We start from the raw sequence: 26,313 nt of genomic DNA, 5'->3' as shown, positions 1-26,313 counted from the left end.
ATTCAGTGTATAAAACACACCAACATTTCCATGCTCTTTTTTTTGCAGGGGGAGGTGCGCCTTGTACTCCGAAAAATATGGTAATTTCCAGGTGAAGCTTGGGTGAGAATGCAGGCAGGCTTTGAATGCCAACCATTCATTCAGTGACTGAAGTTATAGCGGTGCTGAACAAATGGCAAATATTGATCCCTGAAGCGCTACCCGCAGTCACTTGATCAATGTTTCGGTGCTTTACAGCCCAGTTGCATTTATGACTGCAGGGGCACTTCCAGTCCCCCAACCCGCTCTTCTGTACTTCATCTTTGCCCGTTTAGGACCCTGTGTAGCAGCACTCCTTGGTGGTGGCACTGGGACTGAAGTAGAGGCATAAGGCTTTTAGCGGTCTCAGTGACTACTATTGTCCCCGGGCATCAACTTTAGCCCCAGGGTTGCTAGCACCACCGGTAAGTGCAGCCTTAAGCCGTCCATAGCCATGGAATTATTCCAATGGAAATAATTTAGTTTCAGTTCAAATTTTGTCTTTATTCATTTACAGAAGTTTTGATGCCTTTCCTTCCAATACTTTTGAGATTTCTTTGTGTAATTACCACATGTGGCAAAATAATTTTTGTTTTAACATTTCCAATGTTGGTTGTTACGTAATTTGTTAGTCTTAGATCTCTGTCGATTTAGGGACACTTTCTCAACCCAACATTCTTGAAATGTATCCACCTATGCTGCTATGGAATTAAAGGCTTTGTTGTTGAGGACGCAGAAAGTCCTCGACTTACGACCTAGCGGCTAGCAACTAGCCAAGCCGTGGCCTGATTGGCTAAGGCGCGGCTTGGCTAAGCGTGGGCAGCTAAGGGGCGCGCTTATTGGCTTTCCCTGCTTGACAGCTCCATATAAATAGCTGTCAAGCAGGGAAGGTGCTGAATGACCTGTAAATAGTTCTGACCTGTTAATAAACTCTTCTGCGTTCTTCAGTCTTGGCTCCTGTCTCGTCCTTCCACCGATCCTCTAAATTTGTGACCCAGAATATCTAAAGGAAATGTTCCCATTGCTGGCAACAACATTTCTAAAACTCCTATCTGCAATGTACTAGGCTCATTGTACAGAGTCTATTTCCCACAACCCTTCATAAGTATGTTTACCATAAATTTGCAACGGAAGCCACAGGAATGGCTAGATTCAAAACAAGAAAGGGCCAGGAATCCTTTGGGGAAGGTCTGATGAAGATGCATACTGAAATGCCATTTTTACTGTACAACCATTAAAGTTGTAGGATTTTTCTGATTAAGCATGCTTTTGTATGTCTGGAACATTGGAAAAGATGAAGTGCTCCAACTGGTCAAATATCTAAACAAAGAGCTCTTGTCAAACCTCTTCTCTTTTGTCTGAATTATAAACAATTGCTAAAACTGGGGGAAAATAAACCAAGATAATCTTCTTGTTTAAAAAATAAGACATTAAAAAAACCTATATTTATAAATGTATACAATCCTAAAAAAAATACAAAAAGAAAATGGACAGCTAATGAAATGCAAGATTTCTGAACATTTTAATCTTTAAGCAGGTAGAAAAAACACTGAAAATGTATTTTAATTAAGATGTTTGAATACATTCAGACTGGCCATGGTTAGTTACTGTATATTAGTAATCCTGCAATGTTTCAAAGATTATTTTCAATAGGTTACTAATTCTACCTATGTCAGGTAAGCCAATTAAATTGCATAGACTTAAAAATGGACTCAATACACTTCCAAGAAAAGAGATGCAGCAAAAGAACAAGAATAAAAAAGCACAATATTTATTCCCACGAGACACGTTATATAAAGTACATTTCTAATTTTGAAACTGTGGCAGTGGTTAGCAGTACTGCAGGCTACTTCTCCTGACTGCAATTCGTCAGTTCGAATCTCACCAGGCTCAAAGTTGACTCAGCCTTCCATTCTTCTGAGGTTGGTAAAATCAGGATCCAGATTGTTGGGGGCAATATGCTGACACTCTAAACTACTTAGAGAGGCTGTAAAGCACTGTGAAGTGGTATATAAGTCTAAGTGCTATTGTTATGGCTATTGAAACATATAGTTCCAATATTCATCTTCTCGCTTTTGGCCCTATCAACAGGCTTGATTCATTTGAAATGTAAATACTTACTAAAAGACTGGAAGATTATTTCCCTCACCAACAGTCTAAAATTCATCTAGTTCCATCATCTACATGTACATTTTGACATGTTATTAATTAAAATAAATCATATGATACTGAATTCCTCTCATTTCTATTTATTATAGTATAAAAATATGTATTAGTACTACTTACCCTGAGAAATCTGTAGTGAGAATACCATACTGGAATATATATATTCGGCTAATGTGGCACAGTGTGAGGTATCCCATAGCTACCAAAAAAGAATACCTAGAATCATATGCATTGATAGTATGAAACAATTTAGCCAAAACACTGTAATCAAAAGTACAGCAAGCACAGTAGAACCTGGTTCCCAATACAGCTATTTATTTTACTTAGGTTTGCTTGTATATATATTATCAAAAAGTTTCAACAGCAAATTTTATGGCTTTCTTATAATCTGTGGCAGAGGTGGTTCTGATGGTTCCACCACAAAACCGCGTTCGACTAAAGGGCACTCGACGAAACTGCATAGCTGACGTCATCACAGCACGACAACAGCGCGGAGAAAAACACACGCTGTAAACGCTAAACCTAAAATTAACCTCTAAACCTAAACCTAACCCCCCTAAACCTAATCCTAAACCTAACCCTTAACCTAACCCTAAACCTAACCCTAAACCTAATCCTAACCCTTAACCTAACCCTAAACCTAACCCTTAACCTAACCCTAAACCTAATCCTAACCCTTAACCTAACCCTAAACCTAATCCTAACCCTTAACCTAACCCTAAACCTAACCCTAACCCTAATCCTAAAGCTAACCCTAAACCTAACCCTTACCTTAACTTGAATCGGCTTGCTTTCAAAGTGCTATTTAAAGCGCCCTTCTTTCTCTGCGCTCACTGTTGTCACCCTGTTGATGACGTCAGCAACGTGGTTTCTGTTGTGTATTGAAGAAAGTCCTCGCTGTTACGAATGACAGCTCGGAAGCAGCCAGGTGCGTCTTAGCCAATCAGACGTGCCTGTCAGTTGCCGAGCTGTCATCAGCGCGAGCTGTAACACGAGCCAGGTGCTTGCAGTTTAAAAGGCAAGCCGTTTAAACTGTTAACTGTCTTGTTAGAGCAACAACCTTGCTGATTGCTCTATTGTTTTCAGCTGTTCCTGCAGCCGCCCAGCCGGCTTCGTTTAATACATTGTTGTGAGTTTTGTTACACTACTTCAGCTACTGAATAAAAGGTTACAGTGTTTTAAAGGACCTGCCTGGTTTTTTTTCAGTTACAATACTGGCGACGAAGACTGGGGACCTGTAACCTGAAGAAAATCAACTGCAATTTTCTTCTCTCAGTTGTTTAGAGTTCTCCTCACCGTCATGGCTGGTATGCCTACTTTTGCACCTTTTGGAGTCGGAGGTGAGACTTGGGAAGCATTCCTGGAAAGGTTTGAGTGCTTCCTGATCGCAAATAACCGCCAGGGTTATTCTCAAGCACGAAAGTGCGGATTTTTTCTTACAGCTTGTGGTCCGGAAATGTTTGCCACCGCAAGGTCTTTTGCAGCCCCAAGAGCGGTTTATGACCTCTCGTGGCAAGAGCTCACAGATGGGCTTCAGGCTTACTATGCCCCTACCCCCTCCCAAATAGCAAGACGTTTTGCTTACCGCAGGCGCGTCCAAAAGCCTGCAGAGAATGTCAATCAGTTTTTGCAAGCTTTAAGAGTTGCTGCAGCACAGTGCGATTTCCCTGACTTAGAGGCTAATCTTGCAGAACAATTTGTCTGTGGATTAAAAGACATTTTCCTCAGACGCCGGCTTTTGGGCAAGCCTAAAGTCACGTTAGTTTATGCCATAGATGAGGCTCGTGCTGCGGAGTTGGCAGATTCGTCATCCAGCGAGATAGAACGTTACCTCGCGCAGATGACAGTTGCTGGCAGTTTACCAACGGGTCAAGCCTCAACTGCCTTGGTTCCTCCTCCACTACAACAGCCAACGTACATCACCAATTTAATTGATGAGCTTGCCCCTCTTCCAGACTATTTACTTAATTTACAGGTGGACAGGATTGGGGCACAGCCCCGCAGACAGCAACCGCGTCAGCAGCAGTCTATCAGCCGTCCACTTTCTAATTCAAATGCCTGTTTTAGCTGCGGTGGTCCGCATGCCAGGGCTTCCTGCCCCTTTAAGGCTGCAGAGTGCCGCCGTTGCGGGAAAAAAGGACATTTGGCCAAAGTTTGTAGAGCTGCTCAGCCTGCTACAGCTGCATCGTCTGCTCCTCCACCTCCTTATGGGACAGCTGCTTCAAACAGAAGTCCTCAGCCCCGCGCGTCTGCTCAGCGACAGGATAATTGCTTCAACGTCAAGCAAGCTGGCCTGCCGTTTCCTGATGTCTCCATCAATTCTTCCTCAGAGGGTACGAACAAGATAATTGTCACTCCATTGATCGAAGGTCAACCTTGCAACATGGAAGTAGACTCTGGAGCTTCCAAATCCTTGTTATCGTGGGACAAATTTTCTCTTTTGTGCCCCCATGTTAAACGCTGTCACCTTTCTCCTCCTGACTCTATCTTAAAGGACTATCAGGGGTCTAGCATTTCTATTGTTGGTTCCTATAATGTCAGAGTTTCTTATGGGCAGCATTGTACAACTTTGCCTGTTTTAATTGTGCTTAAGCCCTTGCCATCCATTCTAGGTTTGGATTGGTTCAGCCCACTGGGTCTCTCAATACATGGAATTCATTCCATGACAGACACTTCTGCTGATGTGGCATTAGTTTTGTCAGATTACGCTGACATTTTTGATGGCCAGCTGGGCCGGTACAAGGGTAACCCTATCTCTCTCAACTTGGATCCCCAGGTTGCTCCCATCAGACTGAAGGCCCGCAGGGTGCCTTTTGCTTTAAGGCCCAAGGTTGAAGCCGAGCTCGACAAGCTCGTGGCACAGGGCATACTGGAGCCAGTCGACCATTCACCGTGGGAGACCCCAATTGTCATTCCAGTGAAGGCCGACGGCTCCATTAGGGTCTGTGCCGACTACAAATCCACCATCAACCTCGCCTTGCAAGCAAACCCATATCCAGTCCCTGTTGTACAACATCTGCTCCATTCCCTGGGGCAGGGTTGTATTTTTGCCAAACTGGATATGGCGCAAGCCTACCAGCAGCTTCCTGTGGATGACGATGCGGCGGCTGCCCAAACCATCGTCACCCACCGGGGGGCTTTCCGTTGTCGCCGCCTACAATTTGGCGTATCCGTTGCCCCGGGGATTTTCCAGAGTCTCATGGAGCGGTTGCTCCATGGGCTTCCAGGAGTGGTACCATATTTTGATGACGTCCTGATCGCTGCAAACAGCCGATCAGACCTCATCAAAGTTCTAAGGAAAGTCCTCGACCGTTTCAGGGGCGCGGGACTTAAATTGAAACGCAGCAAGTGTTTCTTTGCTGTTCCCCAAGTGGAATTTCTGGGCTTCACAATTGACGCCCAGGGAATTCACCCTACCCCTTCAAAATTGGCAGCTATCAGGGACGCACCTGCTCCAACTTCCAAGGCGCAGTTACAATCGTTCCTGGGGCTTTTAAATTTTTATGCACCTTTCATTCCACACAAGGCTTCACTGGCCGAGCCCCTGCATCGGTTGCTGGACCGATCAGCGCCTTGGCAATGGGGCAGCCGCGAAGCACAAGCGTTCGCAGCTGTCAAATCCCTGCTGACGTCAGATGCAGTCTTAGTCCAATACAGTGACAAGATGCCTCTGACTCTAGCATGTGATGCCTCGCCCGTGGGTTTGGGAGCCGTTCTGAGCCATGTCCTGCCCAATGGTTCAGAAGCTCCCATAGCTTTTTACTCCCGGACACTGACATCAGCAGAAAGGAATTACAGCCAAATTGACAAGGAGGCTCTAGCTGCAGTGTCAGGAATTAAAAAATTCCACGATTACTTATACGGGCGGCATTTCACCTTGTTTACAGACCATAAGCCACTCCTTGGGCTTTTGGCAGGTGATAAGCCGACCCCTCCTATTCTATCCCCAAGAATGACACGATGGACGGAATTCTTAGCGGCGTACTCCTACGCCTTACGATACCGTCCAGGCAAGCAGATAGGGCATGCAGATGCCCTGAGTCGCTGCCCACTTCCATTGAAGGAAGTTAAACCAGTTCCTTGCCTTTCAGTTTTGGCAATTGCAGAGCTAGAATTGCCTTTGTCTGCTACAGACATAGCAGCCCACTCTCGGTCTGACCCTACTTTGGCAAAACTTCTTAATTGGGTCCTGAGAGGTTGGCCTTCTGGTACATTACCACCTCAATTCAAACATTTTAAAAACAGACAAGCAGAGCTTTCAATTCATTCCGGCTGCCTGTTGTGGGGCGACCGTGTGGTCATCCCAACGGTCCTGCAACAACAGATTTTGCAACGCCTTCATGAAAGTCATCCTGGGGTCAGTAGAATGAAAGCTCTTGCTCGCAGTTTTGTTTGGTGGCCAGGGTTAGATGCCGACATTGAAGCCTGGGTTGCCAAATGTGAGACATGCCAACAGTCCCGGCCTTCTCCTCCTTCCTCTCCCTCCCGGGAATGGGAGATGCCTCGAGGGCCTTGGTCTAGGTTACATATTGATTTCGCTGGTCCATTCCATGGGCAGGTTTTCCTTATAGTTGTGGATGCGTACTCTCGATGGGTGGAAGTATTGCTAATGCACTCCACCACATCTGACAGCACGGTGCGAGCTTTGCGACGGTTGTTCGCAACCCATGGGTTGCCAGACACAGTGGTGTCTGACAACGGCCCGCAATTTACAGCCACAACTTTTCAAACTTTCCTGGCTGAACTAGGGATACGACATGCGCTGGTTGCCCCTTACCACCCGGCAAGCAATGGCCGAGCGGAAAGGGCGGTTAGATCGGCCAAGGAGGCTTTGGGCCGGCTAAACCGTGGTGACTGGCAGGCTAGGGTGGATGCTTACTTATTGGCACAGCATTCCACACCTTGCCCTCTGACACAGAAGAGCCCCGCGGAGATGTTGATGGGCAGGCGCCTGCGGACCACCCTGGATAGATTGCATCCCGTCTATTCAGGAATTCAGTCTGGCAACCTGGGGCCTCCAACCCCATCCCGTTCTTTCCAACTGGGGGATCTAGTTTGGGCTAGAAATTATGGAGGGGACTTGAGATGGGTTCCAGCAGTTATATCACAAATAACAGGACCCGTTTCCTATAGGGTTGACTTATCCGATGGATCCTCATGGCGAAGACACCTGGATCAATTGAGGAAACGGAAGACAGCAGCCGTAGCTTCTCAAGCGGATGTTCAAGGGTTTCAACTGCAAGTTCAACAAAATCTAGCCGGTGTAAATGCTCCTCCCATTCCAAGGGTTCCAGATCCTTATATACATAGCCCAAACCCCTCAGAGGCAGACTACCAGCCTCATGCCCCTCCAGCATCATCTGCCACCATGTCTCATCCACACACTTCACCTTTTAGTTATGCAATTCCTCCACAAGTACCACAAGGACATCGTTGCCAGGATCCGCCTGCAATAGAATTAAGGCGGTCTGAGCGAATCCGTCGTTCCCCTGCTTATTTAAAAGACTACGCGTGCTTGCGCACAGCTGGGGGGGAAGAAGTGTTGTGTATTGAAGAAAGTCCTCGCTGTTACGAATGACAGCTCGGAAGCAGCCAGGTGCGTCTTAGCCAATCAGACGTGCCTGTCAGTTGCCGAGCTGTCATCAGCGCGAGCTGTAACACGAGCCAGGTGCTTGCAGTTTAAAAGGCAAGCCGTTTAAACTGTTAACTGTCTTGTTAGAGCAACAACCTTGCTGATTGCTCTATTGTTTTCAGCTGTTCCTGCAGCCGCCCAGCCGGCTTCGTTTAATACATTGTTGTGAGTTTTGTTACACTACTTCAGCTACTGAATAAAAGGTTACAGTGTTTTAAAGGACCTGCCTGGTTTTTTTTCAGTTATTCAGTTACAATAGTTTCATCGGGCGCGCTTTAGTCGAGCGCGGTTTTGTCGTGCCACGGGTTCTGACCAGCTCTGGAGAACCACTAGTGGAAATTTTGAGTAGTTCAGAGAACCGATAAATACCACCTCTGACTGGCCCCGCCAGTCCAAGCTGACTGGGAGGAAATGGGGATTTTGCAGTAACCTTCCCCTGTCACACTCACCAAGCCACCACACCCACCAAGCCAAGCCCACAGAACTGGTAGTAAAAAAAATTTAATCCCACCACTGATCTGTGGGTTTATAAACTATAGCTAAAATATAACCAGTCTCAATAAACAATAGTTTTAGCCATCCTGTGGAATTGATGCCTTGATTTGGTCTATTTGATGGGGCTGCTATCAATCTTATGAATGTGATTGTGTTATACCTCCTCCTTCTTACACTTCCGTGAATTAGGAAGGTGTCTCTCTGAGCCATTTCAGAGTATTTTCTGCTTGTTGTAGACTTAAAACAATCACCTTATAGGGGAGGTGTGTGACACAGGTATATTTAATAAATAAGTCAAAATATGCAGCATTTCAACCCATCACTCTGGCATTGGATTTTGTAATCGGGTAATCTTTCTTGCTCTTTGTAATAAGTGCATTTAAACAGTACTCCACAATGCCTTAAAATGGCTGAAATAAGAAGTACCACAAGACAAGAACACAAGATCATGAGCAACCATTAATTAGATCAGTAAAGGAACATAAAGGAACATCAACATTTAAAAATATTTCCGTTTTTAACACTTACAATAGACTTACAAACTTACCTATGAATGTTGGAAATACTGGCCATGTTCATGATGAAATAACTTATCATCACTAAAGTAAAAATATGGATGGAGTACCTTGGAAGAGAAGAAGAAGAAGAAATTCCATTTTCCAAAAGTCAGTAATAGCTAACAGACAACAATACTTTTCTGAATTAACTAAAAGTGAAGGTGTCCCTGCGGATTTTTTACTCATTGTAGGGTGCTCATCTCTGGTTCAAGACCATTCAGCCAGCATTGTCTGAAGATATTTACATGGTCATGTGGCAAGCATGACATAATGGAGCACTTTAACCTTCTCACCGAAGTGATACCTATCTACTCCCATTTGCATGCTTTCAACTGCCTAGATGGGCAGGAACACAAGTGGTACTCATGTTGTACTCGGGTCTCAAACCTCGGCTGCCATCTTTCCAGCCAAGAAACCCAGCATCCTAACCGCTGAGCCACACACCACCCTAAAATTAACTAAAAGTTGTGTAGAAAGAAAGAATCCAGTCTGAATCAGTGTTCACTTTTTTTTTTTTTGAAGTAAACTCCTTTGCTCTTGCTCTCTTCCTCTTAAATCACAGACTGAATACATGCTTCTTTCTTGGAAAATGTACCTGCTGATAAAAGAGCTTTGACGTTTTGTTTTCATAATGTTACGGTTGCCCAACGGAAGGTTTTACAATTCCCAGCATACACAAGCTACTCGATTCATAGTCACAGTGAATAGAAAGTTAGGCAGGAATGACTCACCAACCAAAGCAGAAGAGGGCAAAATATATTCCCAAAATTGTGGCAAATGCATGACGAACGCCGGAGTTGGCTTGACTAGGCTTTAAGTACAAGCGAAACCAAAATGCAGCCAAGAGTGCGCAAAGCTGACAAGCAACGAAATTGACCTAAAGGAATATGAAAATAGACTGGAATCACTCATAATCATTAGCAAGAAGGGAAAAAAAACCTGACATAAAATCCTGGAGACGTTGTAGGAAATTTCTCATCATCATTATCATTCTCCTTTAAAGAAGTGGGAGAAAGGAAGCACTATGTTTACATATATATAAAGCTTGGCAATCCTGCAAATGAGTAAATTGCCTTTGATGTTTATTTTAAGCAAAATAAGTCTCTGCCTTCAATCCGGCTTGGTTTTAAAAATCCAGACGTTTAGGTTAAATCCAGATTCACAGGGCCGTTCTACATATGTTTATTTAGACATAGATCCCCTAAGTTCAGTGGAGTTTGCAAGCTTTTTAAGGAGGAAGGAAAGTTGCTCTCTAAAAACATTTCTTTGAATTCAAAGGCAAGCAAGAAAATTAGCCAAATTAATTCCAAAGATTTACTCAAAGTAAATTAATAGACGTACCCCGCGGCTTGCTATTACAGAATCAAATTTGCAGAATTAAAGACTGGAATACAAACATACATATTCCACTTGGGCAATTCCCCATGAGGTTTTCATGTGCTAAAATAGGCATCACCAACAAACACACAACACAAGCTTTTCTGTTCTCTAGAATTCTTTCCCTGGCAAAATGAGAAAGGCATTATGACTTTTTTTTCTTACTTCATTATTTCTTCCTCTTGCCATTTCTGCAATATCTTGCTTAATGAAAATTTCTGAGAATTCAGAAGTCTACATATACTTTAGGTGGCTCAGTTTTAATGGGATAGGCATTTCAAGCCATATCTAGCACAAAACTGTGCTGAAATCAGAATTTTTAGCTACGATGCACATAAAGTAACAGAGCCTTATTTTAGAAAATGGCAAGCAGTTGCCTGCTGAAGGCAAAACAACCAGAAGAATAATTTATTTTGTAGAATGTTGGTTATTCTGAAATAGAAAATCATAATCTTCTCACAAAAATACTAAAACATATATTTATTAATTCATATCTTATTTGAATTAAATTGCAATTGAATATTTTATTTGGCCAAGTTTGTTTAAACCCACAAGAAATTGGTCTTGGATGCAAAAGGTCAGTGCACATACAAAGAAACAGAAAAATAATAATAAGTTCCGGGACTTGCAAATTGAAGTTGAACGACTGTGGAAAAAGAAATTGTGTGTTGTCCCGCTTGTAATTGGAGCCCTTGGAGCAATACCTAAAGGGCTACCTTACTATTTGGAAATTTTAAATTTATCAGACTTGAACATTCTGATTCTACAAAAAACCACCCTACTTGGAACAGCTTATACCCTCCGACGCTACCTTAACAGTTCCTTGGTCCTTGATTAGGACTCGAGCTGTTGAGCTACCAAACAGCCCCAAAGGCTGTGAATCTCACCAAAGATTAACCACATAATAACAACAACAACAACAACAACTGTCAATGGTATTTGTGATGCATTTTTGAATGTCCAGTTGAGTTTCATGTTGTTGTTGTAATAATAATAATAATAATAATAATAATAATAATAACTCCGCCGTTGCCGGTCCCAAGCCCGGATGAAAAAGGAGGAAGGTTGGGATCAGGTTGGCATCTGGTCCCGTAAAAAAAACCCCGCCAACCCATACAATATGGTGAAAAAACCGAATAAGAATTCCATACCGCATCGGTCGTCGCGCGGGTTAACAAGGGCCGCGGCGGATGTTGGGGTCCCTGGACATCCGTCGAGAAGTGGGCTACAAGTGGACCAGCCAACAAAACGACAAAAATATAGTGCAGATGAAAACCGTGCCATAATGGCCTGTTACTACAACTCAGAGCCAGAAAAAAGAGGATATTTAAAGCGAATGTATGAATTATGGAAACAACAATATCCAGATTCAAATGTTAGTGAACAACGACTAGCAGATCAAAGGCGATTTATTATACGGAATAAAGTGTTTAGTGAAGTTGAACATGAGGAGATTCAGGCAAATTGCAAAACCCAAAAAACAATATCACAAGCGGAAATAACTGATATTCAAGACACAACTAAAGACACTATAGTAGAACTCCCAGAAGAAGCTCTCGGGGAGGAAATAACATCACCACCACTAGAACCAGTTATCATTGAACCAACTGATGAACTAACTCAAAAACAAAAAGAATTGAAGGATAAGATCATGGAACATTTTCTACTTAATGAGGAAAGGCAACGTTTACCATCACTAAAAACTGTGCCTAAGAAAATTTTGGCCCCTATCATGAAAATGGTTAATGCAGTGTTTTCAACAATTGAACCGGGATCCATCTTGGAAACAAACCAGTTAATGTACAGCGCAGCTGTAATAGTCACTAATGAACTAGGCATTAAAATTAAAGTACCTAGTCACACAACAGAAAAAGCATCAAAGCCAAAGTGGAAAATCCGTTTAGAACAAAAAATCAAAAAATTAAGGGCAGATGCTAGTAACTTAAAGAACATGCATGAGCAACGGCTTAAAAACAACAAAATCATAGATCGGCTAATCAGAAGATATAGATTGGATACAAGAAACATCAATGAAGCTGTAGAGATTGTAAAACAGCAGATAACAGCAACAGCTAGAAAAATTGAAAGATATGAGGCACGAATCATCCAATATAAACAAAATCAGCAATTTCGATCAGACCAACGGCGTTTTTATCAAAGTCTTAATGTGAATGGTGACACCAAAAGTGAAAAACCAGAAAAGCAGGCCACAGTTGAATTCTGGAAAGAATTGTGGGAAAATGCAAAGGACTACAACAAGGAAGCAAAGTGGATACATGACTTTGAGAAAAGCATTGGCAACAAACAAATGCAAGTATTAGAAATAACAACTGAGATGATCAAAAATCGAGTTAAAAAGGTAAAGAATTGGACATCACCTGGAAAGGACCAATTACATGGTTTCTGGCTCAAATATCTGACCAGTTTACATGCAATATTGGCCAGGCAACTGAATGAAATTTTACAAAAGGGCCAAATTGATGAATGGTTGACAACTGGAAAAACATACTTGATTCAGAAAGATCCAACTAAAGGAACAACACCTGAAAACTATAGACCAATAACATGCTTGCCAACAACCTTCAAATTACTCACAGGCATTATTGCAGATAACATGATGGATTATTTGGAAACAAACAACATCTTGCCAGTAGAGCAAAAAGGCAACAAAAGAAGGAGCAGGGGCACAAAAGATCAGCTTCTAATTGATAAAATGATATTAGAAAATTGTAAGAACAGAAAAACGAACTTGAATATGGTCTGGATTGATTACAAAAAGGCATTTGACTCACTGCCACATAGTTGGATCATAAAATGCTTAGAAACAACTGGCATTAGCAAAAATATTACATCCTTTACTGAAAAGGCAATGAAACAATGGAGAACTGAGTTGGCAGTAGGGAATGAGAGCTACGGAATGGTTAATATCAAGCGAGGAATTTTCCAGGGTGATTCACTTTCACCTCTTCTCTTCATCATCGCAATGATCCCACTATCAGTAATCTTAAAAAAAATGAGATTAGGCTACCAAACAGCCAAAAAAGCTGAAAAAATTTCGCATTTACTATATATGGATGATTTGAAACTCTATGGAAAGTCAGAAATAGAAATCCAATCATTGACAAACACAGTCCGAGTATTCAGCACCGATATTTCAATGCAGTTTGGCATGGAAAAATGCGCCACTGTATCCATAAAAAGGGGCAAAATCACTGCATGTGAGGGAATTGAAATGCCCAATGGCCAATTAATTAAATGCAAAGAAAATGAAGCCTACAAATACTTAGGCATTCTGCAGTTGGATAACATCAAACATGGAGAAGTAAAAACTACTGTCAGGCGAGAGTACACCAACAGAGTTAGGAAAATTTTGAAATCTAAATTGAATGGCGGAAATACAATCAAGGCCATAAATACCTGGGCAATACCAGTTATAAGATACACAGCTGGTATAGTTAACTGGACACAAGCTGATTTGGACCTTTTGGACCGAAAAACCAGGAAACTAATGACAATGCACTACAGTTTACATCCACGTGGTGATACTGATAGACTATATCTGCCCCGAAAATCAGGTGGCAGAGGATTATTACAAGTGAAGCAAACAGTTGAAGAGGAAAAACATGCACTGGCTGATTATTTAAAAGAAAGTCAAGAACATCTATTAATCGAAGTAAAGAACAAAAATCTACTGAAGGCCCAACAGACAAAACAAGAATACAGAAAAGATGTGATAAAATCAAGAATGGAGAGTTGGCAGAACAAAGCACTGCATGGTCAATTTCTGGAAAAAATAAAAGATAAAGTGGACAGTGAACAAACTTGGTTATGGTTAAAAACAGGTACATTAAAGAAAGAAACAGAGTCACTAATCCTGGCTGCGCAAGAACAAGCTATCCGCACAAATGCCATTAAGGCCAAAATCGAAAAATCCTCTGATGATGCCAAATGCAGACTTTGCAAAGAAGCTGATGAAACTGTTGATCACATACTCAGCTGCTGTAAAAAAATCACGCAGACTGATTATAAATTGCGGCACAATTCAGTAGCACAAATGATCCATTGGAATTTGTGCAAAAATTATAATATTAAAACAGCAACAAACTGGTGGGAACATCAGCCTGAAAAAGTCACAGAAAATCAGATGGTCAAGATCTTGTGGGATTTCCGTATACAAACCGACAAAATACTGGCGCATAATACACCAGACATCACACTGGTTGAGAAAAATAAGGTCACAATCATAGACATTGCAATACCAGGTGATAGCAGGGTCGCCGAGAAGGAACATGAAAAAATCGCAAGATACCAGGACTTAAAAATCGAAATTCAACGACTATGGCACAAACCAGCAGTGGTAATTCCAGTGGTAATTGGCACACTGGGTGCTATTCCAAAAGCACTGGAATTACATTTAAAACAGTTAAAAATTGACAAAATCACCATCAGTCAAATGCAAAAAGCCGCACTGCTTGGATCTGCACGCATATTACGAAAATACGTTACGACGTCCTAGGCCCCTGGGTGGGGCCCGACTAGTAACCAATGCCAAATCCGGCGAAACAACTGGCCGCTGTGATACAATTGTATAATAATAATAATAATAATAATAATAATAATAATATTGTATAATAATAATAATAATAACGGACAAAATACTGGCGCATAATACACCAGACATCACACTGGTTGAGAAAAATAAGGTCACAATCATAGACATCGCAATACCAGGTGATAGCAGGGTCGCCGAGAAGGAACATGAAAAAATCGCAAAATACCAGAACTTAAAAATCGAAATTCAACGACTATGGCACAAACCAGCAGTGGTAATTCCAGTGGTAATTGGCACACTAGGTGCTATTCCAAAAGCACTGGAATTACATTTAAAACAGTTAAAAATTGACAAAATCACCATCAGTCAAATGCAAAAAGCCGCACTGCTTGGATCTCCACGCATATTACGAAAATACGTTATGACGTCCTAGGCCCCTGGGTGGGGCCCGACTAGTAACCAATGCCAAATCCGGCGAAACAACTGGCCGCTGTGATACAATTGTATAATAATAATAATAAGTGGCTGATTATTTAAAAGAAAGTCAAGAACATCTATTAATCGAAATAAAGAACAAAAATCTACTGAAGGCCCAACAGACGAAACAAGAATACTGAAATATGTGATAAAATCAAGAATGGAGAGTTGGCAGAACAAAGCATTGCATGGCCAATTTCTGGAAAAAATAAAAGATAAAGTGGACAGTGAGCAAACTTGGTTACGGTTAACAACAGGTACATTAAAGAAAGAAACAGAGTCACTAATCCTGGCTGCGCAAGAACAAGCTATTCACACAAATACCATTAAGGCCAAAATCGAAAAATCCTCTGATGATGCCAAATGCAGACTTTGCAAAGAAGTTGATGAAACTGTTGATCACATACTTAGCTGCTGTAAAAAAATTGCGCAGACTGGTTATAAATTGCGGCACAATTCATAGCACAAGTGATCCACTGGAATTTGTGCAAAAATTGTAATATTAAAACAACAACAAACTGGTGGGAACATAAACCTGAAAAAGTCACCGAAAATCAGATGGTCAAGATCTTATGGGATTTTCAAACGGACAAAATACTGGCGCATAATACACCAGACATCAGACTGGTTGAGAAAAATAAGGTTACAATCATAGACATTTCAATACCAGGTGATAGCAGGGTCGCTGAGAAGGAACATGAAAAAAATTGCGAAATACCAGGACTTAAAAATTGAAATTCAACGACTATGGCACAAACCAGCAGTGGTAATTCCAGTGGTAATCGGCACACTGGGTGCTATTCCAAAAGCACTGGAATTACATTTAAAACAGTTAAAAATTGACAAAATCACCATCAGTTAAATGCAAAAAGCCGCACTGCTTGGATCCGCATGCATATTACGAAAATATTTTACGACGTCCTAGGCCCCTGGGTGGGACCCGACTAGTAATCAATGCCAAATCCGGCGAAACAACTGGCCACTGTGATACAATTGTGTTGTTGTGATAATAATAATAATGGGGAGCATTATTTTATCTTGGATCTGTGTTTTGTACTACATCGCTGATTTTATCAGTAAGTTTAACTTTAAATACCCTACAAAGCTCCTGAGATTCCAAATTGAACCTTGGAACATCTCCTCTTCGTAGACCACCCACTGTGAAGCTGATAAAGTAGTAATTACCTGCCAGGAGAAGACAATGATGAAATCCATAAGTCAGCACAACATGAAAAGGGAAAGTATTTCAATTAACCTCTTTCAAATTAAGCGTAGATGTGAAGATTCTTTCACATGACAGTCAGTTACTCTTATAGTCTTCTATATGACGGTTGAAGAAAATGGTAGCTTTGATATAGACCATTTTTTCTCTGTGCCTTAATATTACTAATATATTTCTGATTATTCTGTTCTAAACAAGGAAACTCTAGTTCTGACCTTTGGATCAATCTCCTTCTGGGACACAAACATATGGGAAGGGTTTCTTGTGGGCTTAGAGATAATTATCTTATGGGGAGACTGTCATTAATTGCCATCAGTTATAAGAGCTTACTTGGTCCAAACAAACTTCTTGGAATATGTAGGTAAAACCTCATGCAGTTTCTCTCACCACACCATTCCCACACAGTAAAACTATTTGTACTGTGATAAACTGAAAAATTTTGAATCAGCTCCATAAACAAATAAAGAAGGCACACTCTGAAAGCAGTGCAAAGAAGAACAAATATTATTAGAGGACTGGAGGCTAAAACATATGCAGAATGATTGCAGGAATTGAGTATGTTTAGTCTAATAAAAGGAAGGACTAGGAGTGAGATGACATCCATATTCCAATATCTAAGGGGCTGTCACAAAGAAGAGGGTGGCAACCTATTTTCTGAAGCATCTGAAGGAGGGACAAGATGGAAACTAATCAAGGGGGAAAAAACCAACCTAAAACTAAGGAGACATTTCCTGACAGTGAGAACAATTAATCAGTGGAACAGCTTGGTCTCAGAAGTTGTGGGTGCTCTTATCATTGGAGGTTTTTAAGAAGAGATTGGACAACCCTTTGTCTGAAATGGCATTGGATCTCCGGCTTGAGCAGGGGGTTGGACTAGAAAACCTCCACAGTTCCTTCCAAATCTTGTTATCACAGCGGCCAGGTATTTCGCCGGATTTGGCATTGGTTACTAGTCGGGCCCCACCCAGGGGCCTAGGACGTCGTAACGTATTTTCGTAATACGCGTGCAGATCCAAGCAGTGCGGCTTTTTGCATTTGACTGATGGTGATTTTGTCAATTTTTAACTGTTTTAAATGTAATTCCAGTGCTTTTGGAATAGCACCCAGTGTGCCAATTACCACTGGAATTACCACTGCTGGTTTGTGCCATAGTCGTGATCAAAATTTGGATGCTCGGCAACTAGTTCATGTTTATGATGGTTGAGTTGTCCTGGGGTCTTGTGATCTTCTGACACACGAAGTCAATGTGGAAACTAAATTCATTTAACAACCGTACTACTAACTTAACAACTGCAGTGATTCACTTGACAAATGTGCCAAGAAATGTTATAAAATGGAGCAAAACTCACTTAACAACTGTCTTACTTAGCAACAGAAATGCTGGGCTCATTTGTGGTTGTAAGTCGAGGACTATTTGTGCCATTTGTTTAGCACTATCGTAACTTTCAATGTTCAGTTAACAAATGATTATTAAGCAAGGAATACTTTTAGCTTCTACTTAACAAAGAAATGACTTCTACTTAAAACAATAACAACATGTGAGTCTACATTCTGCTCATGGATGACAAATCCCATCTTCTCACCATGGGCCATATTGTCTAAAGCTGATGGAAATTAAGATTCAGCAAACTCTGTAATCTTGCTCTCTCTAAATATAAAAAAAAATCAGAGAAAGAGAAGAAAAAGCGGATAATATTGCCAAGATAACATTTAGTGACTATTTCTGCCACAGTGAAATAATTGAACCTGATAAAAACAGATAAACGTTAATTGATAAACTGTCAATTCATCTCTGGCAAGTCCATAAATTCTTGTTAAAACAAACGTCACACAAACGTCACTAGCCCTAGCCGTGCTTAAAACAAACGTCACTAAACGTCACTGAAGCATTCACTTTAAACACAAACGTAGCATTCACTTTAAACGTCACTGAAGCATTCACCTTCCTTTCGCGCTGCCGTCGTCGCGCTGATATCGACGCGGTAATGTGGGCGCGCTAATGACTAAGCGTAGTTGTCGACGCGTATTTGTCCGCGCTGTTTTGTCTAGCGCGGTTTTGACGTGCCACGAATAAATGCTATGAATTAATTAAAGACATACATTAACTACCATGAGATTGTATGTAAAAATATACATTTATCAACAGCTGGGACTCAGAAAAGGAACAAAGGACACTACACAAGTCTGAAATTCCTGAAATTCAGTGTATAGATGTGGTCTACACAAAGACCATATATATCACAATAAAAAGGTTTAGAGAAGTATAATGAGTGGAATTGGTACAAAATAGATTTAGTTAGCTGTCCTAGCCTTTTATTTCTTATCTTAATTTTACTTGACTACTTCTTACTTCTCTTCCATGCTAGGCGTACTACTGTTTATTTTGAAAACAACATTGTGGATGTGCATTAAATTCTACTCATAAAAAAAGATCCTATGACTGCATAAGAATAAAATCAGTCTTGCCTGAACTAGTTCGCCCTTGCTTATGGTTTTTTTTTTAAACTCCTATAAACAATCTACACTTCTATCTGGTTTATCAGTCAGTACAATCCAGTGAACCGATTGCTGTTAACCCAGCACATACTTCCTCATTGCTGAATGAATACACGTTTCCTTGTTGTGCAAAAAAAGCCAAAAAGCTAACAGGTGCCGGAATAAAAAGAAAATCTAACATACAAGCCTTAAGAAAAACATTTAAAACAGAATTCAAACACAACTACAGCTACCTCACTCTGCTCCCAAATTTATCAGTCCATACAAGCAAATACACTGCTCCAAATAGGTTTACTCCCTGCAAATGAATTTCCCTCATAGGAGTCAAATTTGCAAGGAGTTGCAAATAGCCAAAAACAATTGATCCAAGTGAAACCATACCGTTAGAACAGAACAGCGCATAAAACAGACTACTGTCGATGCTGCTGACACACACAAGAGTTACTTTGATCTAACAGCTCAAGAATGAGCATCATTCCAAGAATCCATGAAAAATTAGCATAACAATCTGAGACAATCTGTTCATGAAAATATCCAAGATGTGGGAAGGCTTAATATATTAATTTTAAAAATTAAAACTTGTAAGGATATGTTAAAGCTATTTCCTTAAATATTTGTGACCGAACTAAAAGCTTGTTTCTCAATATTTTACAAACTGTTGCTGTAATGCAATTGTCACGTACATTGTTGCACAATAAGTTTGACAACTGTCACAAGACAAGGCCAAGACTATGGCATACCATAATATCTGTATTTTGGAACAAGTATTTTTTTAAAAAGAAAACTAAGCATCAAAGTCACAACTGTTCTACTATAGGAAGTGGCCAGTAAGCAAAAAAATGAAAAAAAAAAAATCAGAGCACGGTCTTATTTATTCAAAGTCATCATGCATTGGATTTTCTGCAAGGATTGAGGCCTAGTGTCCTCTCTGCACCTGAGATTCCCGTGACCCGTCAAAAGCGCGAACGTCATAAGCGCGCCGACAACACCGCGGCGCTAAAACCGCGATTTCAAAAGCGCGCCGACAACAGCGCGCCGACCGAAGCGCGATTTCATTTAAGGTAAGATTTACAGTTAGGTTTAGGGTTAGGTTTAGGGTTAGGGTTAGGTTTAGGGTTAGGTTTAGGGTGAGGGTTATGTTACAGCGCGCTTCTGTCGGCGCGCTTTAGGGCTAATTAGTCGCTAATTCGTCGCGCGGTTTTGTCACCGTGCTTTAGACACCGCGGTTTAGTCAGGCGCGCTTTTGTTGTGCGCACATTTGTGGTAGAACCGAGATTCCTGCTATATTGGCTTTGTAGAAATGAAACTTCGTAGCCTTCTAAAGCCTGATTACAAAGTCCAGTTTGGCAAAAATAAAAACAATGGCTATTTCTCATTTGGGTGTAGACATTAAGGAAGATGACAGCGATGGAGGCATGAAGAAGCTGTTGGCAGGCAAAGGAGGCAGAAACATTTTGTAACTCCACAACAGTGAGATAACATCTGGAGGTAGTTCAGTTCCTCAACTCACTTAACTATAACAAAGAGAAGGAAGATACAGAACAAAATTAGACTTGCAAAATTCTGTAATTACAGTCAATACCAATAAAATAAGTTTCAACCTTCTGGTGGAGTTGATTTCCTGGTGTGGTCTATCTAGTACGGTTGACACTGAAGACACAAAAAGCCACAAAGTTTGGTTAAAGTTCACCATATAATAAGAAGTAAATGATAGGCATCATATTAACCAAGATGTCGGGATTATAGTGTAACATGAATAGAGCCTAAGGATATCAAAAATTCTCTCCACTGATGGTCATCTAACACTCAACAAGGTGACATAGCAAACCATGACTTTAGCTAAGTAGAGAATCAAAATGAGAGTTTTAGAAAGCACATTTGACACTGCGTATTGTCTTTGCAGTGAAACAAAAGCAATTGAAGCATTTGTTTCATTACAAGTGGCACTTTATAATCAAGTCAAGTGCAGAGTCCCATACACATGTATTCTGAAGCAAGTGGAACTGATAAACTTCCTACCTGCCAAAGTATTATAAATATATATATATTTGCATATTTTCTTCAGTCCGTGAAAGAAGTATTTTTAAAGGAATAAACCTGGGGCAAGGGACTTCATTAAAAGTAACAACAGTTTTAATGAAGTTTTACCTCCCTTCACCTCAGAGCAGTGGCCAGATTAGTCTGAATCTGGATAGTTTTGCCATGAAAAGGAGAGAAAAAAATTGTGTTTGCAGCACTGCCATTGTTCTTTAAAAAAAAATACTTTGCTAGTCTTTTACAAAGCAAAATAGAGACAGATTGTGGATAAGGAAGTTGCATATGTGATTAATAATTTAAAAAATATTTTCAGCAGTGCCTTGTGCTGACACGCTCCCTCCCTCCCTCCCTCCCTCCTCCTTTTCTGTTACTATTTCCTGCCCTTAATTCGGATGTCTTTCCCTTTTCCCCCTTCAGTCCTCTTCGGGGTTCTTAGACCCAAACTAAATCCCATCCTATCCTATCCACCTCTGCGGGTGGAAGCCCATCTTAAACTCTCCCTGCGGGTATAACATTGGAACTCAGGACTTATTTTTGAGCAAACATATGAGAATTTGTTGCTTGAATGTTATTTTATTTGTACAGCCGATTGCAATAAAGCGATGATCACAACGTCCTATCAGACACAGGTGCCTCTTTTCAAGCGCCGGGAAAGAAACGCTGCCTCGCCCTCTCTAACCACTGAGCTCTACTTCCCTCGTTTTCTAGCAAAAGGCAGAGCAAAACGCATCACCCATTTCAGCTATTCCCACTCGCCGGCGATCAACGAAGTGTCCCCTTGCCTTTAGCTCTCGCACTCCCTGGACCATTGAATCCAAATCCCAAAAGTCCTTTTTTTCCCCCCTCCAAAGGCAACCGGACTTCCTTGACTTGGATTTTTCTTTCTAGAGAACTGAAGAAGCTTCTCCGATAAGAAGCGAAACGTTTTCAAAGAAAGACAAAATCCCCTCCAAGAAAGTCCAGTTGCCTTTTGGAAAAAGCCACCTTTGAAGGGGGGACGACGGGACGGACAACCGTGACCTGGATGCCTGGGAATCTCCCTTTCCTTGCAAAGGGAAGCCGCGATCGGTTCGCTCACCTGCTCGAGGGGGATACCGAAAAGGTCGCTAATCGGGTGCAAGAAAGTGGAACCCGTCGTTCTACGGGGAATTCTGCCTGCTTCGGTCATCCTGCATCCCGGCCGGCCGCAAAACGCCGCCTTCGCTTCCTCCGGACCCAACCCAGCGCTGGAACAGACTCACACACAGACAACACACAACCCAGCACCAACGCAACCGCGCGCCTCTCGCCGCCTTTCTGATTGGCCTGCTGCGGCTCCCGCCTTGCTTTCCCCCCCGCCAGTTCCGCGCACAGCTCAAGGCCCGGCGCTAGGGGAGAGTCCCAGGGACTTTGGGCCAAAAAGGGAAGCCAGCTCCTCCTAAGCGGGTGAGGTCTGGGCTGCCGTCCAGATTTTGCGAGGGAGAAAACGCCCCAGGAAGGAGGAATGTGCTCGGAAGCGGCGGGGTTGTGGTCGCTCTGAGCGCCTGCTGCTATAACCGCCCGGGGAAGGCCATCTTTCCGGGTTTGGCTCGGAGCGACAAGCTTCACTTTGCTTGCAGCCATTCGAAGCCAGCAAGGCTGCATGTTGGAGCGCTGGAGGTTTTTTTTTTTTTGGGGGGGGGGAGGTGTTTCCCACGCGGGTTCAAAAACAGGTCGTGAGGAGGTATGCGTGTACACGCAGCCCTGGTCTCTGTGAACAGATTGAGGTCTGGGGGCGGTCCAGCCGAATCTTGGGTGTTTCCAAGCTCAGGCTTCGTGGTCGTGGAGAATTTGAGAAGTTCCTCTTGCGGCCAAAGTGAAACAGCCGCCAGTCTTCCCCCCCCCCCCCCCAGGCTGCATTTAGAGAAGCTGGAATTCTAGTGCTTTTTTTTTTTTAAGTGTAGGACAGGGACCTCCAAACTTAACAATTTTTAAGCCTTGTGGACTTCAACTCCCAGAATTCCCCAGCCAGCTAGGGAATTCTGGGAGTTCCCCAGCTGAATTTCAATTCTGGGACTTGAAGTCCACAAGGCTTAAAAGTTGCCAAGGTTGGAGGCCTCTGGTTTAGGTGCTTAATTTCTGAGTTCGGAGGAGAGGCTGCTTGCAGGGCTACCATATCTGGCCTGCGGGGAGACGGAAGGCCACTGGACTGGTCTCAGTTCCGATTTTGAAGCCTGGTGCTTTATTTCATTTCTTCAACTTTGATGCCTCACTAGGTTTTTTTGTGAGAACCTGAAGGGTGCACTGGTTGAGACATCAGGGTAGAAACTGGGAGACGGGCTGCTTTTTAGGCAAAAAGATAGCTGGGTGACCTTGAGCCAGTCGTTCTCTGGCGAACATTTTTCTAAAGGCATGCCAAAACTTTGCTCGGGCACACTATTGCGCGTGTGTGCCCCCCCCAACCCACAATTTAATGTGCATGCGTGCACACCCCTATTTATACGGAGCTGTCAAGCAGGGAAAGCCAATAAGTGCGCCCCTAGCGGCCCGCGCTTAAGTCAAGCGGCGCCTAGCCAATCAGGCCGCGGCTTGGCTTGTTGCTGGCTGGTAGGTCGTAAGTCGAGGACTTTCTGAATCCTCAACAATCCCCCCTACATGGGGGTGATTTTTCGCCCTCCCTAGGCTCTGGGGGCTTTCCTGAAGCCTGAAGAGGCCTCCCTCCAGAAGCCAGAAATGGATCGTTTTTTGCCCTCCCCAAGCTCCGGAGGCTTTCCAGAAGCTGGGGAGGGCGAATACGGCCTCCCCCAGCCCTCTGGAAGGCCAAAAATCAGATGGCGCGCACCAGAGCTGATGGCTCACATACTAGCAAGTATGGCTACGTGTGCCACCTGTGGCACGCGTGCCATAGGTTCACCATCACGGGTCTAGAGACTCACCAGGAGTGAGAAAGTGGCTTGAAAGTGCCTCCACGCACAAACACATTCTCTCAATGGCAGAAACGCTGCCCAAGGCCAGTTCTCTACAAGTATCCTTTGACTGCTGCTGCATTTATCTACAGATCATTTCCCACAGGGCAGGCAGTTGTAACACAGGTTTTGGTGATTCTAGCGTGCAAATGACAACGGTACATGCCAAATTACAAGATTGCTAAGCAGGTGAAAGGCAAATAGGCTATTCATATAGCAGCTTTTTCATTCATGGGATAGAAACAGCTTTCGGAGGCCTGTCATGGGCCCCACCTAGCTCAAGTTGTTGGCTACTCAGCATTTCAGGAATCCCTAAAGTTGCTAGGGTTGAAGTTAGAGTTTTCTTCATAAAGAGGATATGATGGAATTTCCTGAGCCTGAAAATGACAACAGGCCTTGGGTTGGTTTGCTCAATCTGCCATAAAGAAGACCAGAGCAGTAGGAAAGTATTGCCTTAATAAACTCATTTGAGAACTGAAGGCAAAGTAACACATATAGTTTTCAAGGTTTTTTCCCCCCTTCATCTCTATAAATTGGGAGTCTTGCTTAACAGAGTATCATTGAGTGCGTGACCCGTCAAAAGCGCGGACGACAAAAGCGCGATCGACAAAATCGCGCCTTTGACGTCATCACAGCGCGACGAAAAAGATCGAAAAATTCAAATAAAAATTAATAAAAATTAAATTAAAGCAAGCCGATTCACATAAAGGTAAGGGTTAGGTTTAGGGTTAGGGTTAGGGTTAGGTTAAGGGTTAGGGTTAGCTTTAGAGCGTTAGCGTTAGGGTTAGGTTAAGGGTTAGCGTTAGGTTTTTCGTTACTTTAACGGTTAGGTTTAGGGTTAGGTTAAGAGTTAGGTTTAGGGTTAGGTTTAGGGTTAGGTTTGGGGGGCTTAGGGTAACGTTTTCGCTTTATTTTTACATTTTTCGAACTTTTTCGTCGCGCTGTGATGACGTCACAGCGCGCTTTTGTCGAGCGCGATTTTGTCCTACGCGCTTTTGTGGTGGAACCCATTGAGTGCACCATTACTGCTTTTTGGGGTATAACTTTAATAAGCTCCATAATTGCACAACTTGCTAACTCATTACCCTCCTTGTCAGACTTTTGTCTTGCTTCAGTAATATCAGCTTCCTGAAGTCCTTAGCTGTAATACTGTAAAAAAAAATAATTGTGTGACTTGCAACGCGTGATTAGTGGGCTGTTCATTACCACATAACTGACTTTCTGAGTAAAGGATTTTAAGAAACTGTACAAAGAAATTCTAATGTAAAACAACAATGAAAGATGATCAAACTCATAGTGTGTTTTTCAGAGATCTTTCCCACTTTGACACCCCCTAAAATTTGGTGCCGTAGTAGGGGACTGCTTACATTGCCCAGGTGTACAATCAACTCTTGACTAAGCACATATTAACACAAGGCAACAGTAATATGGATGGTGCACATTCTTCATCCCCCAGATGTTCTGTACTGAAGAAAAAACTTGGCTTTTTCTACTTTGCAGAAGGCAACTGTGGGCTGATCTGACTTGGGGAATGGTTGATTCATTCATTATATGAAGGTTTTAGCAGGAAAACATTGTCCCTTCATGGTAATGGGGAGCATTCGTAGGTTTTACTGGGGAGCGGGCAAAGGAATCCATGCTATGATCCCTTTCATGAATTCTGCATTCATAATACTGCAATCTCACCGTCAGTCTAAGATGATACAATACAATACAATAGCAGAGTTGGAAGGGACCTTGGAGGTCTTCTAGTCCAACCCCCTGCCTAGGCAGGAAACCCTATACCGTTTCAGACAAATGCCTATCCAACGTCTTTTTAAAGACTTCCAGTGTTGGGGCATTCACAACTTCTGGAGGCAACTTCTGTTCCACTGATTAATTGTTCTAACTGTCAGGAAATTTCTCCTCAGTTCTAAGTTGCTTCTCTCCTTGATTAGTTTCCACCCATTGGGTGGAATGTTGAGTCAGAGTTCATAACTTCTCTTATGTTTCAGGTTTTAATATATAACCCAGGAGACTGCTTGACTTTGCTGTACCTGAATTAGGAAAAGGGAGTGTACCACCTCGCCCAAAACTCCGATAAATAACCCAGTTAACCCACGTGGTTTAGATAACAGGACTTGGGCTACGTCTAAGAAACAAGCAAAATGCTTTAAGCAAAAGCCATGTCAAAGTTTATTTTCCTGTGTACACTTAAGTTTTCTAAATACGTATTTCAGTACAAGCTCAATGACTATGTTTTATGGCAGTCTTGAATCTATATCAGGCATGTTTCAGATGACCGCTTATTTCCCCACTTTAATATCATAGTAGATCAGTGCCACCTTATGGTTTATGCAGAATATTACACTGACAGCTAA

At 42.3% G+C, this 26,313-nt stretch overlaps 1 protein-coding gene across 3 annotated transcripts in view; it reads right to left on the bottom strand.

The window, feature by feature from the left end:
* Window positions 1-22,308, bottom strand: part of MBOAT1 (membrane bound glycerophospholipid O-acyltransferase 1) — a 39,854-nt gene extending 17,546 nt beyond the window's left edge. Inside the window, exons 1-5 of one of the 3 annotated variants that reach the window (XM_087707394.1) lie at window positions 22,108-22,220; window positions 20,594-20,642; window positions 9,600-9,745; window positions 8,859-8,936; window positions 2,305-2,400 (exon numbers count right to left, since the gene is read on the bottom strand). In XM_087707394.1, the coding sequence (XP_087563520.1) occupies window positions 2,305-2,400; window positions 8,859-8,908 (146 nt within the window). In that variant the 5' untranslated portion in view covers window positions 8,909-8,936; window positions 9,600-9,745; window positions 20,594-20,642; window positions 22,108-22,220. Of the gene's footprint in view, window positions 1-2,304; window positions 2,401-8,858; window positions 8,937-9,599; window positions 9,746-20,593; window positions 20,643-22,107 lie in introns of all 3 variants that reach the window. The other 2 variants (XM_087707392.1, XM_087707393.1) reach the window with 2 other exon arrangements.
* Window positions 22,309-26,313: the final 4,005 nt, after the last annotated feature.

This window comes from Thamnophis sirtalis, unplaced genomic scaffold (assembly GCF_051295495.1).
Source record: "Thamnophis sirtalis isolate CommonGarterSnake01/CBP01778 unplaced genomic scaffold, rThaSir2_p1.2 scaffold_2, whole genome shotgun sequence".
Taxonomy (NCBI): Eukaryota; Metazoa; Chordata; class Lepidosauria; order Squamata; family Natricidae; genus Thamnophis; species Thamnophis sirtalis.
The sequence above is the reverse complement of the archived record's forward strand: the minus strand, read 5'-3'. Positions and strand labels throughout refer to the sequence as shown.